We start from the raw sequence: 17,943 nt of genomic DNA, 5'->3' as shown, positions 1-17,943 counted from the left end.
CTTTTCTGCCTCTTTAAGATCCTTTGAGGAAATATATTTTCCTGCCCTTTTAATATTTCCTTCTCTGGGGAACTGACTTCCCATACTATAATAGGTTTTTGGTGCACAGTTCTATTCCTTTTCTTGGGTCTTTACCATCTGCCAATAGTACAAGCTGCTTTTTACTTTCTAGCTAGTGAAGAGAATATACATCACAGTCCGCATTTCACATTAAACAGATTTGTTTAAAGTTAGAAGCAAAACTTTCCGATTTTGTGAAAAAGGAAAGACGTTGCTCACAAAGCTTTTTGGTGATACTTAATATATCAGCTTTGGAAAAGCTCCTAAAATGGAATAAATATTAGTGGTCAAAAGAGGTGTGCAGTTTTTGCTTTTTGATTAAATGAAGGGAGTCATTGTGTGGGGAGAGGCCTATCAGGTGTATTGGAAGCTTTTCCTGATGTCAGCAACATATGATAACTTGGATTCTTCTCTGCTCCTGGCAGAGTTGCTGTTGTGCATGTTTCCAAGCAGACGGCGTCTCTCTTGGCTGGGGGAAATGAAAATGTCTGACGACTTTGAAGTCTGTTTCCTAGGTTTCCCTATCCCTTTGTAGAATCAACAGTTTTTATATTTCTCATTTGAGCTATTCTATGTAAGCTGCAGTTTTTAAACAGAAGCTTCAGTGTTGGCATCTTTTGCATTTCGCACCTAACAGATAAATATCGTATGTTGAAGAAAGAGACTTTTTGGCAAGCAGAAAACTCTACATTTGTTTTCCAGTATATATGTGGTAGATGTTAAGCAATATTGTCCCTGTGCTGTTGGTTGTATACTCAAGATGGTTGGGAGAAATGCTCTTGCATTGTTGAGTTCTTATTTAATGGGTTTCAAACAGCTAAGAGCAAGGCAAAAGTAATATCACAAAATAACAAATAATTATTAAAAGGGAAAAAGGAATGTTGGAATCCATGAGTAAGTATGACTAATGCACTTGCCTCCGCCCAGAAGCTGAAAAACAGTGGACCATCTAGTTAATTGCTACAAGAAGTTCACACAGACTGATGGCAAACAACGGCAAACAAAGTAGCAACAAAGATGCTTTGGAATATCTGCAAGAAATACCACTTGCCTGCATGCAAAAATTGGTGAAACCACAAAGTAATTGAAAATGGAGAAGCTTCATTTGGGACTTTACAGTTCAGACAAATATCTGCCACCTAACACTGCAGAATTAACAATTGTTGATAAGAAAAATAAAAAAAGTCTGGATGTGGATGTGGCAGTACCTAATGAAAGCAGAATAGAAGAGGGTGAACTGGAGAGAATTACAAAATACAAAGACCTGCAAGCAGAAATGGAACAACTAAGGCAAAAGAAAACAAAAATAGTGCCACTAGTGATGAATGCTTTGGGTGCAATCCCACAATATTTGGAGCACACTTGAATGCCATTAACATTGACAAAATCACCATCAGTCAATTGCAAAAGGCAGCTTTACTAGGAATTCCTTATATTCCTTATATACATTTAATATCATCAAACAAGAACATTTGCCTGTCTTGGATTCTTTGCAAGGGCTTGATAGGTAGACAAAAATGCCAAATCCAGTCTAAACATCTGGCTGACTTGCCACTACCAATATTAATTGCAATAGCAGTTTCATAAACCCTATCTCTCTCTCTGATGGTTTCTTCTACCTTGTCAGAGATCAGATAGGCATTTGCTGTATGAAGAATGTTCTTTTTCTCTCTCTAAAAGCAGCTCCTTATCACGGAATATATTTGCTAGTTTGATGAAAGATACTGGACAACTAATAAATGCCAGTCATTAATCTTTTAATTTTTAAGTGTGTACTGCTTGGATATATTTCAGCCTCAGGTGAGCAATGCTTGTAAGTCATAGTTTTAAAATGATTGTTTTATTTTAAAAGAATGATTTTGAAAAATACGAGTATCTGGATAGTCAAAAATAGAGGTTGACTATATAGATATCAAGCTGCAGAAATTACTGCTATTTTCAGAGGTGAACAATTCTCCAATGAGCATGGAAACATTATATAAATAAAAATGTAAATGTTTGTTTGTTCAAAATCTTAAATCTCTGAAAGTTCTTCATCGATTGCTTTGAAATTTTGACACAACGTTGCATTTGAATATGCACATGTTTTTATATACCTAATTTATATAGATTATATAGATGTCACACCTGTGACAGGTAAAAACATGCTTTTTTTGAAAAACAGCGCCATCTGTTGGACGTAAAAGCAACACACGCTACGATTTTACGATTCCATTTCAATGTTTCCGATTTACGATCCATTTACGATTTCCAAATTTCCAATTCTTTCTTTTCCATTTAACCAGACTGAGCCACAGCAACGCGTGGCCGGGTACAGCTAGTAGATTTATATTTATTGATTACCTTTTTGTAAACTGCATTACAATGAGGTTAAAATAAGTGAACACTTCAATTTTTAAAAACCAGATCCAGCTGTTCTAGAAATGTTTGTCCTGCATATGCACAGAATCATGTAGATCCCCTTTACTGTAATGTTGTTAATTCCATGGCAATCCTACTAACAGTCAGATAATTGAGGCTAGTTTACCATTTCCATGGGTAGGGTTTCTTAAATTGTAAAAGCTTTCATTCCTTTCTGTTAACTAAGGTTAATTGTCCAAAATATCCGCTGCATGCTCTTTGCTATTAATCCATATATCTATGTAAGATAATTTTTGTTAATTCTGAACAACTACTTGGTCTAGATTTAGGTACACTTATACATTTTGTGAAAGTTTGGTGTGTTTTTCTCTCCAGATATTTAACTAAGTTTAGTAAAATGTGTTTAGATTTGTTTAAAGCCTAAATGGGATATGCTCCAATTATAATTTAAATGTTTGGGGTGTACTATTAGATCTTAAAAAGCTGTGAGAAACATTTGTGTATATGTGTAACATAGCTTAGAGAATACAATCTCTCTGATACAAATCATGTTCTCACTTTCTCAGGTTCCTTTAAGATATGTGAAGTAGTGGGGATAGATGCTTCATAGTAAAAGCATTTGTTGATAGGGTCCAGTATTTAGTAAAGAATCCAGGGTGGAATACAGCTTTTACCAAAGCTACATAATAAAGCTTTTTAATATTTTTCCTAAAAGCAAATAGTAAGCACTTTTAGTCAAGCTAAACATTTAGCTTTTAGTAAAGCAAAATACCAGATCATGTCAAGAGAGATGCCAAATAGGACATGTGATTATTATACACTGAAATGAAATTACCCAAATCTTGTTCACACATCCTAGAGGGAAATCAACCCTGACTGTGCTTCGGAAGGACAGATACTAAAGCTGAAGCTCAAATATTTTAGCCACCAAATGAGTAGAGAGGGCTCATTGGAAAAGACCCTGATAATGTTGAGAAAGATTGAAGGCGAAAGGAGAAGGGGACAGCAGAGAATGAGAGGGTTAGTTAATGTCATAGACACAGTGAGTATGAGTTTTGGCAGACTCAGGGAGACAGTGAGGGATGGAGGGGGCTGGTGTGCTGTGGTCCATGGGGTTGCAAAGAGTTGGACAAGACTTAGTGACTGAACAACAAACCTTCACACACTGTCTGGACTTTGCCTTTTATTTGTGTGCTCTATTTTAGCCTTTGAATAGACATAAACAACTTTGAATACTTTGCATGGATATTAGGTAGAATACATCTGTTCTTTCTCCTGAGATGACAGAATGCCTGCAAAAATGTCACAAAGTACCCCATAGGTACTCCCTATTAGAAAATGGTTCCTCACCAAGATGGGGCAATAATCCTTCAGACATCAGGTTTACAATGAAATAAAGTTCTGGTTTTGGCCCTGGAGCTATACTTGGTCCTGTATAATGTATACTGTTAATTATACTTATTAATTATAATTATTTTTTAAAAAATATTCCATTTGCTGGGTTGGGCTGCCTATTAAGGTCTATCTCTCATTTGGTTGATCATTGAGATCTTTTAAGCAGTAACTGAGAAGGGACATTTGCAAACATAGAGATTTTAGAGGTTGACTTTACATCGTACAAACGAAATATCAAACAGGACTTAAAGACTTAAAGTCATATACAATTTCTAACATATCATAATATAAGATGTATTATAGGTCTGAGGACATACTGGTATATACAGGTCGTATAATATTTTTGACGACCATAAGGGTGGATTGGGTAAACTACAAGGGCAACCCTTTTCGATTCGTCTTAATTAAGGTTTACAGATTTTTGATTTATAGATATGGTAGCCAATGCGTCAGGCCCTTTGCTAGTGGAAATTGCAAAGGCTCCGGGCTCTGCCCTGGGAATCACATTATCAGTGAACACCCATCGGAATAAGCAAGTCATAATCATTGAGAGGATCAAGCCAGCTAGTGTGGGAGACAGGTAGGAGGCTGAACTGTGATTATGTTCTCCCAGATATGTTTGGTTTAATATTTATTTCTGTTTGAAATTTTTTTCCTCTGGTGAGGTCTGGGGAAGCTTGAAAAAAGCAGCACTGTATAAGTGCTACTCTGCACAAACTACATTTCATACATAAGGGAAAAACTTTATTTGTGTATTTGATTTCTACCCTATCTATATTTTTTGTCAACTCAAGGTGATGTGCATAGCTCCTGTCTCCAATTTTCCCATCAACAACAACCTGTGAAGTGGGTTGGGCTGAGAGAGAGTGACTGGCCCAAAGCCTCCCAGCTGGCTTTCATGCCTATATCGGTGAAAACCTTAGAATTATAATGCAGGGCTTTAAGGAACTGAGTTTATCTTGGGCACATCTGAGGGAAGGTTGTCCCTTCCATGCCAAATACTTCCCTTTCCAGTTCATCCAGAAAAATGGCAGCACTCAAAACCAACCTCTGGTATATATTTCAGACTATTTCAAGAGTGGAAACCATCTTTATAAGTATTGTGAAACATCTAAAAAAAGAAAAGCCCTAATATTATTGGGAACAGAATATATCTGCTGTTCAATGTTAACTAAAGTTTGTTTATCAGAAATAAATTAACCCTGTTAAACTTGCAATATGATGTTGACCTTTTAATATGAACCCTTACAGATTAATTAGTTCTCCAAAATCTTATCTATTGCATCGAAAGGTAACTGCACACTACTCCCTTTTATGGCAAGACATGTAACTGCAAAAAAAACCCCAAAACGAAATATAAAACCAATTAAACTGAAGGAATTATATAAGTCAATACAAATTTTGCTAAATCTAATTTTACATTTCACTGTTCCTGTTCCTCCCTTTCTAGCCTTGCAAATCATTCTTGTTTTCAGTGTGTTATACAGGGCTTTATGTGTTGCTCTTTATTCTTTAAACTATTGTTTTTATTTTTCTCAGGATGTCATCTACTTCATTCAACCACAGGCTTCCTCTGTCTTTCTCTTCCTTTTGACCTATTCATTATTTCATAAATGTATTTCACAATTTAGTTGTCATTCATTCTTTCTATGTAATTAAACCATCATGATATACTTGTTTTGTATTTACCACTCCTTTTGTACTCAATTCAGGTTCATTTCTCGACCTTCAATTTTTGACCTTATCTTTTGTTAAACATGCATCTTAAATGAATCTTTCTGTCCGCATTTAATGGGTAGAGGCATACTCCTATATTTAAAGCCATTTTTTTCATCTTTCAACAAGGATTCTCTCTCTGTAACAAGCCTGCTATTCATTGCTTTTCTACCAACATTTTCTGTTCTTTCTCTATCCATTTTCCCTTCAGCTTCAACTTCCTCCTAAAGTATCAGATCCAGCCCTTTGCTTTTTTTGTTATTTGTATGCAATTTGCAGTCATTCACTCAGTTTTCCCTTTCAGGCAACTACTTTTATATTTGAAATGCTCAGATCCATATTCCTTATTGTATCATACAATCTCTGACATTCACTATAAGAGTTCTCATGTTCTCAGGCAACCATATGTCATTATCTGTATACAAATTTACATTAGTAATTAACTAATAGCTGAAATGTCTCTATGAGCATTCCTTATACTATGATAAATACACTAAGGGGAATTGATTCCTTAGTGCAGTGGTGGCGAACCTCTGGCACGCGTGCACATGTGGTCTCTAAAAGTTCGCCATCACTGGCCTAAGGCCAGCCAGCCTGGAGCCGCCATTGGGGAGCCCACCATCCCATCCGCCAGAGACCCCCTGGATCTCCCCCAACCCTGCCTGGCTCCCACAGGTGTCCCTCCCCATAAGCAACATCAAGGTGGCCACGCCCACCCTGGCCATGCCCATCCAATCTGCCATGGCTACAGCAGCCACACCCATCCAGTGGCCACGCCCACCCAGTCTGCCAAGCCCACTGTAGCTGTGCTCGCCAAGTGGGCGACACCCACTCGGCACCCGGCGATACATAAGTGGGTTTTGGGTTGCAGTTTGGGCACTTGGTCTCTAAAAGGTTTGCCATCACTGCCTTAGTGTGTTTCTGTGAACTGACATCCTTGTTTTATTAAGTCCTTTTGCACAATTTATATCATGCACACCTCTTATTGCATTCAGCAGTCAAGTAACATTCAATACAGGTTACTCCATCAGCCAAATATTCCATAATAATTTTATGTCATATTCCATATTTTTATAATCAACAAATAAATAAATGTCTTTTTTCGCATTCATAACATCCCACAGTGACTTTGCCGAAGAGCAAAACTGTGATCTGCACAGCACCTGCTTGGCAATGCCGCGCTACTTTTCTGAAATTGTATTCACTGTCATCTTTCAACTAGAGTTTAGCCAAACACCTTAACAGGCACACTTAATAAACTGATTTTCCTGTAATTTTATATCGGCTGTTGCTACTTTTCCCTTTGTATAGGGGAGCATATATGGTACCACATTCTTCCAAATGTCATGCACAAATATAGTCTTCACAAACAAGTTAAACTCTTTTATTAAAAACAATGGTAAATGGCAAAGAACAAAACGAAATCAGGGCAAGCCCGGAGTAATTTTTTTTTAATTTAAAAGGTCCCCTTTGTTTCTTGCGTATTTCTATGTAAAGTAAACTGGCATACTTTTATAAGGGAAATTAAAAATCCCTTCCCAATAGACATCAAGTCAATTGGACTGAAAGAAAGTACTATTTTAGAGACAAGAGAGTACCGAAAAAAGTTGACCCTTTGAAGTTTCGACCTAAAAACGGAAAAAAATTTTACTCCAAAGTCGATTTAGACCCGTTTCTTGTAGGCAAACAATATGTATGATGCAAAGTCATCAACTTTTGTGTGACTTTGATGGATTTTGAATCACTCTACTTTTAACCACAGGTGACTGCAATATATGCCTGTGGTTGTGTGTTTCTCTGGCAGATGTGGGGCTCTGCATGTAGGTGATCATATCCTTTCCATTGACGGGACTAGCACAGAGCATTGCTCCTTGCTGGAGGCCAGCCAGCTGTTAGCAGCCACATCAGAAAATGTCAAGTTAGAGATTCTGCCCGCTCACCACAGTAGACTTCCCCTCAAGTCTCTGGATACAGGTATGTGCCATGGATGAGCATAACATATGAAACACATCTGTTTCTTTGGGGCATGTGTATTTCTGGGCGGGAAATATCCATCACCATCCTAATGACACAGAAATGTGACATTAGGTACAGTTTTGAAAAAAAAACAAACAAAATTAAGATCTTCTGAGAGGAGCCAAGAACCTCGCCTTTTATTCATGCTTGTGGATTGGTGTGATTAATTTTCTACTTTGGGAAATTAGTGTAGGGTTGCCAGGTGTCCACTATTTGAGTGGACAGTCCACTTTTTCACATTATGTTCACTATTTTTTTTCACAAAATAGTGGACATTTTTTTATTCAAAAGCTTTATGATGAAATGGTACGTAATCTAAAGCTGTACAGTCTACTTTTTTTTACTACTTAACCCCCCCCCCCCCGCTTGTCTGCTATTTTTTGGAAGCAGACCTGGCAACCCTAAATTAGTGTCTTCTAGAATCAAGCAACCATCACCGTGCCAAAATAATAGTGATGGATAGAGGATTTATAATACTTCAATGATGGCTGAGTGATGTTCTCAAATCACTGTAAATCACTAGTGAAGGAATTGCCAATGCCAGTCCTGTCATGGGCCAAGCTAATGAATAGATCAAATAGACCATTTTAATTGTTTGGTTGTTTAGATTATTTCTTTGTAAAAAAAAAATAGTTTAGGTAAAAGGTACCTCAAATAATTAAACACTGAGGTGATGATGGCCCTTCTCATGCATGTGTTACAAGGTATATGTCCAGCTTGTTACCTTGTATATGTCCATATACAAGATGTATGTTCTAAAAACAAAGCATGCTGTTGATTTCATAACTGTATGCTTATTCACATGCACATTTATGTGAATGTAATTAATTGATGAACGCTAGTATGATTAATATATCTAGATCTGTGATTTTCTTAATTGTGTCGCTATCCTCAATCACCATCTATTGGCAGAATTTGAAAAGGTCTTGGGATCGGGGTGCAAACCTCTCTGTTGTTTTTGTTTGTTTAGCTTCCATGCCACTTCAGCCATTAAGACTCTAAATAGCCTATAGCAATATATAAATAGTGTCAACACACTAGTCATAAAAGCAATCATCATTCAGCATTAATGCATAAAACTATGACTATAACAATTCATAATCCTCTAAACATAATTAAACACAGATTTACGTTCTGTAGTAAATCATCAAAGTGTCTTCATCTCAAGTACCTCCTAAATAACAGCATTTTTTTAAATGAGCTGGTAAGCCTGGCTTTTCAGCATTTTTCACATTCTAGCCTTCAAATGTATAGAGGAAAGAGTGGTTTTCTAGATGCTTGTATTACAAGGATCCATAACTCTTCATGAAAAGAACTTTTTCCAAAGCAAATTTAGAGGGAAATGTTTAAGTGAAAGATCACAGATTTTTTTTAAAACTCATTTTTTCATTCCTTTTGTTTTTTAACACTACACCTTCTTTCTGGAGTAGTGAAACACTTCATGAGGATTAGCTTGATGTTGTTTAGAGAGAAGGTTTTTTAGATTTTTGGAAGGCGATTTTATGAAAGTTGTTCTGAATACAATCAAGAAATGTGACTAAGTTCTCTGGCAAGTGTTTCAGCCTGGGTTGTATTTTCCAGTCTTGTTTTACAACTGAAACTTGCGAAGGCTGTCTCTTCTAGTCATGAGTTTAACTCCAACTCTTTTAATTTTGCACACTCTAATAACCATCCTTCATGGATGAGATACTCTCTATAAATTGAACGTTCAGCTACAGTTTATGGAGTACCAGTGTTGTGAAGGACTAGCTCTCTGACAAAGGACACTGCAGTGACAAGTAGCTATACTACATTCTTTGACCTAAAGTAATTTCCATGGATAATATCAGGAGCTTCTGTTCCCATTTTTGGAGACTATCTATTGTATTTATTAAGCCTCTTCTGGCAATGTGAGTAAGCTCTTTGCAAGTGATTGTCCACTGTGCGATTTCTAGGTTTATCATGAAATAGTACAAGCTATGTTCACTGTCTAATCCAGTGTTTCTCAACCTTGACAATTTTAAGGCATGTGGACTTCAACTCCCAGAATTCCACAGCCAGCATTGCTGGCTGTGGAATTCTGGGAGTTGAAGTCCACATGCCTTAAAATTGTCAAGGTTGAGAAACACTGGTCTAATCCATAATAAGAAACAGAAAGTGAGAAATATGTGCTCTTTAATTCAGTGGCACTTACACTGACCTTATGTAAGCAACAGAAGAGTGATGTGCCTTAAACTATCAAGAGGAAAGTTTATTGCAAGTTCACATAAGAGAAATATATTTCCTCAAAGGTGCTGTTAAACTTGCCCTTTCACCTTCATTATTCCCTGATCCTGTGGTTTTGAAAGTGCAGGAAAAATGAGTCCTATCAGATTGAAAGTAGAAGACAAGTTGAGACTCTAGAAAGAGTACAGAGAAGAGCAACAAAGATGATCAGGGGACTGGAGGCTAAAACATGTAAGGAACGGTTGCTGGAATTGGGTATGTCTAGTCAAATGAAGAGAAGGATGAGGGGAGAAATGATAGCAGTGTTCCAATATCTCAGGGGCTGCCATAAAGAAGAGGGAGTCAGGCTATTCTCCAAAGCACCTGAAGGCAGGACAAGAAGCAATGGATGGAAACTAATCAAGGAGAGAAGCAATCTAGAACTAAGGAGAAACTTCCTGACAGTGAGAACAATTAACCAGTGGAACAACCTGCCTCCAGAAGCGGTGAATGCTCCAACACTGGAAGTTTTTAAGAAGAGACTGGACAGCCATTTGTCTGAAATGGTATAGGGTTTCCTGCCTGAGCGGGGGGGGGTTGGGCTAGATGACCTCCAAGGTCCCTTCCAACTATTATTATTATTATTATTATTATTATTATTATTATTATTATTATTATTATTATTATTATTATTATTATTATCATCATCATCATCATCATCATCATCACTATCACTATTATTACTATTATTATCAGTATTATCAGTATTATCAGTATTATTAGAATTAGTATTTAAGCTATATGAGCCAGTGTGCAAATATCTCAGTGTACCTGTTGAAGCACATCAAGCCAAGCAAAAAAATTACTCAGATATTTTAAGGACTTTCTTTCCCATTTGTGTTCATTGTCCAGGGGGTGATATCATCCATCCCACTTAGTTTAGTTAGCAAATAAAGACTCCTGGCCCATTGTTTACCAAGAGTATACTTTACTGAAAGCTAAAGTGGCTACAGAAGTAGCAAAGCAGAATCTCCCTGTTTGGCACACAAAAGTTACAATTAACTTTCCCTTTCACCTTGGCCATCCCCCTGTTATCGGTCCATGTCCAGTTAGCTGTCTTCGTGTTGTTTGGGTAATGGACCATCTGTTCACGCCTTCTCCATCTCCATGTTCTTTCGGTTGACCTTGGACTGGATTGGTGCGTTTCACTTTTCAGGCCAGCACAGCTTGATTCCCAAACCCCTCCCTTGTCTTCCTACATTCCGATCTTCTCCTTCCTCATGTTGCTAATGTCCGGCTGGCAGGTTACAATGCAAAGCTAGCAGAATGGCAGCCATGACAGGTGATTATTGTTTTTATGGGTGCAAGTGGGTTTTTAAAATTCTTTTAGTAGTGAGCCAACTAGTAGGTTTCAGTTGCCTGTGATTTTTGACATTCTCTTTTTGTTACATTATCTGTCTATTGTTGGCAACAGTCAAAGTGCAGAAGAGTGAACACCACCATTGCTGGGATCCTTGCGTCAGCTACTGCCACACCCACCATCCAGGACATTGCAAGACACCTACCTGGAATCAGACATCCAGCCAGGACTATTGTAAATGTAATGTAACCTATGTTTCTATTTTCTTGATCTGCGGAGTCACAATCTGAATTCACAGCAAACAGTGTGAAAATCTGCTGCCTGAGATTTACTCAAAATCTGTTCCATGAGCTGTTTCTTCTGGACCAGGTTTGCTCTTTCCTATTGCCAAGCCTTCTCTCCCTTTTTCTTCTGAAGACCCACTCTTGGTGTTCAAGGTCTTTTGGAAAAAGTGCATATGGTTTTTCTTCACCTGCTCCTCCAGGGACCACCTACCCCATTCTCAGTACTCTTTGCAAATCCCTTCCTTGTCCTGTCCTTGAGACATAGTATGTGGTATAGGAGTTCAGTTTTTCCCAATTATTTCTAAAAGAATGAGAATGAAGAGGGATTCTCTCTACTCTGCACAGGCTTTGAGAAAGCCCTTTCCAATTTGGCAAATTTAAATATTTTCATAGGTCAGCAAAGATGCTAACATCAAGGCTGGAAGACTGTTAATTTAGTAATATTTAGCTAGATACTTTGGGAATTGGAAAAGAATTATCAGCTGTATCTCATTTTGATCAATGTGTTGGTAAAACTGGGACACAAAATGACATATTTTATTTCTTGACTAATAATTAAGCATGGGATTGAATTGATATGAACGAGTAGGGGTTCACATCGATTACTCAAATGGCTTCTTTTGTCTTTTATCTAGCTCTTGTAGCTTCCAACTTTGGATCTCCCACCATGAATACATCAGGGTTGGCCTACCAGAATTCCAATACTCTACCTCGAAGCAATCATCCCATGAGCCCACGTGCCACAATGATGAGGAGAAGACAGAGGAAGAAGGAGCACAAAAGTTCATGTAAGGATCACAGGCTCTTGCAGGATTATTCAGGCTCATCTTCAAAATTCCTTCCCCTTTTTTGAGGAATTAAAGGGAATGGACACTATATCTATTTTATTCATCATTATGGTGATATGTTCTTATTGGCTCCCTTTAAATTTTCCTCCAAACTCAGAAACTCTTCCTTCTCATCTAGACTTTTTGTCATACTTTCTCCTAGAGGTAGAGGGATGTTGGTGCTGGTGGATGCATATCTTCTTATCAGAGGGACAGCCTTTCTCTCCAAAAAGCTTGTTAAGATTGATGGCAGTTTGCTTGAGCTGACTGTCTCCCTCATAAAAAAAATGGTTTCTAAGTTTCTCTTTGGAAAATGAAGTGTCCAGTGTTTCCTTAAAGTGCTAACTTGGTTGTGTCCCTCTCTTGTTTCAGTATCATTAGCTTCCAGCACTGTGGGTCCTGGTGGGCAGATTGTTCATACAGAAACAACAGAGGTGATTTTAAGAGGAGACCCCTTGAACGGCTTTGGACTGCAGCTCCAGGGTGGGATCTTTGCTACCGAAACCCTCTCTTCGCCGCCTCTCATCCGTTTCATTGAGCCAGACAGCCCAGCAGAAAGGTTAGAGATCTCTTGGGTTTCAGATGAGAAGGGTAGTGCTGCTACTTGTTAACAGAGGTGTCCCCTCCTTCCCCATAGAAATCACTAGACAACCCATGATCCGTTGGGTCATCCTTTTTTCAACATATAACATAGGCTGGTACTGTTTCCCCTCCCCCTATGACCCTCAGCAGAGTCCCTGTGAAACTTCCTCTTCCTCCACCTGCTCAGTTGACCCATGGAACTGCCTATCACTTTGCTTAGTATGGGAGGAACAAAGGGAACTGCAGACCACAAAGAAAACTCCACACCCACTTCCTCTCCTGATATATTTCCCTTCTATACAAGGTGCCCTCCAGCCAGCCCTACCCAGCAGGAATCTAAGTTCCCTCACCATCCACTGCCATTAAAACATTTCAAATTTTGGCTTGACATCCAAAGCAGCCAAACTTCACTTACCCATCAGGCCTTGCTGCCAGATGATTGGACACAAGGTCAAGAGGGAGGCAAAAATCAGATCAGGTATACACTCTTCCCATCTTCCCTTGCACCATGCAAACTGTGGCTTTCTAAGAAAAGTAACATGGCACTGAGGCCACCACAGCTTTGCAAATTTCTATCCCATGGGAATAATGGATCCTGCATTTTGGATGCATTCTATAAGTTAGCCCATTTGAGGTATCTTGGTTCAGAAATTGTTGCCCTATGATACATCACTTTGCCCGATTAAAGACTACAAACAAACAGACACAAAAGTTTTAGTAGTATAAACTTTCCTCTGAATTCTAACTGGCAATTACTTGGAGCTTGCACAGGTATAAAATAATTAACAAAATAGCCATTTCTGTTCTATTTTGTTGTACATTGCAGTGTTTTCAGCATTTCCTGAGAGGGGCAATTGAATCTAGATTTTGTGGTATTGTAGTAGCATTCAGAATTAAACAAGCAGCCTACCATGAAATGGCCACAAATCATTAAAATTGCACCATAATTATCCTGACAGCTTGATTAACTCAAAGAGCACTCTGCTCTGTGATCTAAATTTGACCACTTTGCTACAGCATCAGAAATAATAGATTATTCTGATATTGCATTCATAGCCTGAAGGACAGCAGTAGGTTTGCTTCTTCTGTAAAAGGGATTCTTTTTCAAGTGTGTGTTTGCATGTACAAGTGGTTGTCTACTAATGACCAGTCCCTTAGCAATTGTTTAGCATTATGACAGTCCTCTTTGGGGATACTTACAATCTGGTTCTGAAGTTCCAACAACCGCTTCCCCTAATGATCACCTGGCAATATCTCAGACGCTCAAAACCATCCCCTGTTTATGGCCGTTTGCAGCCTCTCATAGTCGTGTGACCACATTTTACTGACTTTTTGCCAAAAAAACCCTGAAAGTAAATGCCAGTTTTTGCCAAACCCAATCCATAGCAAATCATTGGTTTGCCTAACAACTGTGGTGTTCATTTAATGACCACTGCAAAAAAAGGTTATAAAACCAGGTCAGTCGTTTACAACTGTCACTACTTTAAGCCGCGAGGGGAAGGCTCCATTACAGTCATAAATCGAGGACTACCCATGGTAAGTAAGGACAGGTATCTGCTGTTGGGTGCAGTTGCAGCAAGTGAAAAGAGAAGATTTGTTTTGTGAGTATAACACTAATACAGCCACGGTGAAAAATTGAATCAGAGCAAATAAATCTTAGATCAGAGAATCTCAGAAGAGAAATAGTTCATGCTATCTATACAGCATAGTTTGTTATCGTAAAACTCTGTGTGCCTTCAGACAAATTGTAAGAATGAGGGAAGTTTTCTATGCTTTCAAACGTGATGTGTATTTATGTTACATATTTTGTACTCATCTTCATTTTTCGCAGGCAGCTGTTTTAGGAGCAGATGTGATTGTAAAAATATATAATATCTGAAAGGGTTGTAATCTGAAGTATAGATTCAGACTGCATTGTGTCTCACATGTTCTTGGTGAGGTTGAATTTGGTCTAGTATTTTTTTATGGTCCCTTTCTTTCAGGAAGCTCAGGACATTTTTAGACTAGTAAATGTGACAGACATCATAGTTGCAAAGTCAGCAGTTTGTGTATGTCTATGAGTGTGTGTGTTTGTGTACAATTAGATGTGTTGTCCCAAGAGGCATGGTATTTACTCAGTTGTGCTTGGCACAAGAGCAAAACATGGGTATATCTAAATGGAATAAGTAACACAAGTTTTATGATGTTTTTAGTTTTTACGTGGAAGCTTAAGAAAGAGACATCCAACCTAGAATTAAAAAGAAATTTCCAGTGAGAACAATTAATCAGTGGAACAGCTGACCTCCAGAAGTTGTGGGTGCTCCATCACTGGAAGTTTTTAGAATAGAATAGAATAGAATAGAATAGAATAGAATAGAATAGAGCTGGAGGGGACCTTTGAGGTCTTCTAGTCTAGCCCCCTGCTCAAGCAGGAGAACCTATAACATCTCAGAAAGTGACTGTCTAATCTCTTCTTTAAAATCTCCAGTGATGGAGCGCCAACGATTTCTGGGGGTAAGCTGTTCCACTGGTTGATTGTCCTGACTATCAGGAAGTTTAAAAAGTTTAAAAAGAGATTGGACAGTCATTTATCTGGAATGGTATAGGGTCTGCTGCTTGAGCAGTGGGTTGAACTAGAAGATCTCCAAGGTTCCTTCCAACTGTCTGTTATTCTGTATACTGCATATTCATGGACCCCATCCTACAGAAATATTTCTTTGCTAGTTTTGCGATCCTCTATTTTTAATTATAAGAATTTGACAATAGGATATAAGCTGCATTAGATATGTTTGCATTCTGCTAACTGCAGTGATGCCCAAGAGTAGCACACAGACTTCCATGTTATCTAAGTGCAACTAACTAACTCTGAATTCTGTCTTATTCTTCCTTGCTTATCAGATTAAGCTTGTATTTGCTTCCGTAAAATTTACGCTGCAGTTTCTTTCAGTCAACACAACATTGATATTTTATTTTCTGCGTATTCCATAAATCTTGAAAGTTTATATCTCGAGGCTGCACATGTGATCAGCCATTTATGATAATCTTCTTAGGACCCAATAAATCTTTGTTTATCTTATTAAGCTGGTTAAGTGCAGAAAATATGTTTCATAGTAGATTGTGTTCTGTTTGATAAGTTACAATTGGGGCAAGGCTCATTTCTACAATCCAAACCTTGTAGTGATTGAAGATGAACTGTTATGATTTATTCTCAAAGGCCATGAAATACTTAACTCAGAGGAGTCCAGGAAGTGGGGTTAGTACCTATGGAGGCTAAAAAAAGTGTTGTTTTTAGAATTTGGAAACAAGATCAGATTTGTGAGAGATCCTTAGAAATTACTTTTCCCAAACCAGACAGTTGTCTCCAGGGTATGGTAAAAAAAAGTTAAGAGGGCATCCATAACAATACACTCAAAGTTATGCCTTGGCTGTTTTCACCATACCTTGCAGATATCTCAGCTATTGTCACATTGTTTTCCACAAATGCTAGTATTTAAATGAGGCCATATACAACTGAGACCCTAGACCTCATTAATTGGAGGTAATGAAACAGAGGTTGAATGGCTTCTACCAGGGATGTTGGAGCTGCATGATATATGATGATTTTGCATTAAGTGCAGGATTGTCCTAGTTGATTTCCAGGATCCCTTGCAACTCTAAAATGCAATGAGATCTGCCTAGGTTTATTTTACAAAATAGTATTCCTATTGCTGGCTTCGATTATTTTTGTTGCCTTGTTTTTGTGGGCATATTTCATTATGTCGATTTATTCTGTTTAATTTTTGATGACATTGTTTGCCCTGTTGAATATTCTATTTACTGAAAGGTAGATAGACACATTGAAAAATTTATGTACAATTTAAGATTAAAAATGTCCAGATTATACAGATTCTGCATTTTCAAGCCTTTTTTTCTTGTTAAAACAAAGTAGAGAAGCAAATTTATATTGCACACCGAGATAGAAGCCAAAAACAAAAAGGAAACTTTTTCCCTCTCCAGATTTTCTTCTTTGAATTTTAATTATGTATTCTTCAGATATATTAAGTGGTTTACATGTCTCACTCAAGGATGTACAGTATGTCTGTATTTTGATAGCTCTCATAGTATGACATAGTGGCTAAAGTTGGCCATAGCACCATAGACACATATGGTTCCTATGCTACTATGATTCTATGATATTTTCCAATGTTTTTCTGCTCTCATTCCTTGTTACTTCACAAATGAAACGGGGTTATGATCTTCAGTTCAGTAACATTACAGTTTTCCCTCTAGAAACAAATCAGTTGACCCAATTTTATGTGAATACTTGGAAAGGTTATTCTATAGGTGATTACGTACGTTTGACGGGTGAGTGTGAGAATAGCTACCTTTGTAAGACTCAGCCATTATGAAAAAAAAATGCCAACTCCTTTCCACTGTTTTTTACATTGGATAAGTAAGAGAAATACATAAAGATAGATTCACATTTTCAAATTCTTCTTAGCTAATCAAAATAAGAACATTTTTATTACTACTGTTGCTGATAACAAGGTAAAGGATGTGTGGAATTTTGCAAGGATGATCATAAAACACTATATGCTTTCCATCTTCCACTAATAGCACAATTGCTTTATCTTGAAACATTTGATCAAGCAGCCACTTCTTATTAGAATAAAGACCAAATACTCTTTGTTTAAATTCAGCTGCAGATGCCATCTGGCCACGACAAAGTACTCAAATTTTCTCAGGCATTGAAGAATAATGCTGTGGGAAAGAGACTTCTGTTGTTTAACTGGGAGAAAGCCCAAATCACACCACTGAGGTTCATCTATGTCTTTTAGATCAACACCCTTCATCCATGACCTAAATTTCTCTTAGTCAGATACAGATTTTCCTGACCAGTCCTAATAAACATATATGAAATTGTCATATGCTATACGAGGCTATCCAGTCATATGCTATACGAGGCTATCCTATTCATATTTTGATCGTTGTTGAATGCCAAGATTGTTGTAGTCTCTTATTGTACCCCAGTGAATTCTAAAAGTACTTAGCGTGGGGTATGATATAATCTTTCTAGTATTCTAGCCCCAACCTCAGGAGAACTAGCACTCATCTGCTTCATGCTATATTTCTGTTCTAAGTGGCTCACAGTGTCTCCAAAGCACTGAACAACACAGATGAGGCCATGGAATTGGGAACG

At 37.8% G+C, this 17,943-nt stretch overlaps 1 protein-coding gene across 1 annotated transcript in view; it reads left to right on the top strand.

Annotated features, from left to right (window-relative positions):
• Positions 1–17,943, top strand: part of LOC107292489 (glutamate receptor-interacting protein 2-like) — a 108,192-nt gene that overhangs the window by 34,190 nt on the left and 56,059 nt on the right. The window contains exons 8-12 of the mRNA XM_029285156.1: positions 4,249–4,396; positions 7,337–7,506; positions 11,207–11,332; positions 12,012–12,164; positions 12,576–12,762. Of these exons, the coding sequence (XP_029140989.1) occupies positions 4,249–4,396; positions 7,337–7,506; positions 11,207–11,332; positions 12,012–12,164; positions 12,576–12,762 (784 nt within the window). The remainder of the gene's footprint in view (positions 1–4,248; positions 4,397–7,336; positions 7,507–11,206; positions 11,333–12,011; positions 12,165–12,575; positions 12,763–17,943) is intronic.

Source organism: Protobothrops mucrosquamatus, unplaced genomic scaffold, assembly GCF_001527695.2.
Source record: "Protobothrops mucrosquamatus isolate PMUCROS unplaced genomic scaffold, P.Mucros_1.0 scaffold1358, whole genome shotgun sequence".
Taxonomy (NCBI): domain Eukaryota; kingdom Metazoa; phylum Chordata; class Lepidosauria; order Squamata; family Viperidae; genus Protobothrops; species Protobothrops mucrosquamatus.
Note: the sequence above shows the minus strand (reverse complement) of the source record. Positions and strands in the feature narration are given on the sequence as shown.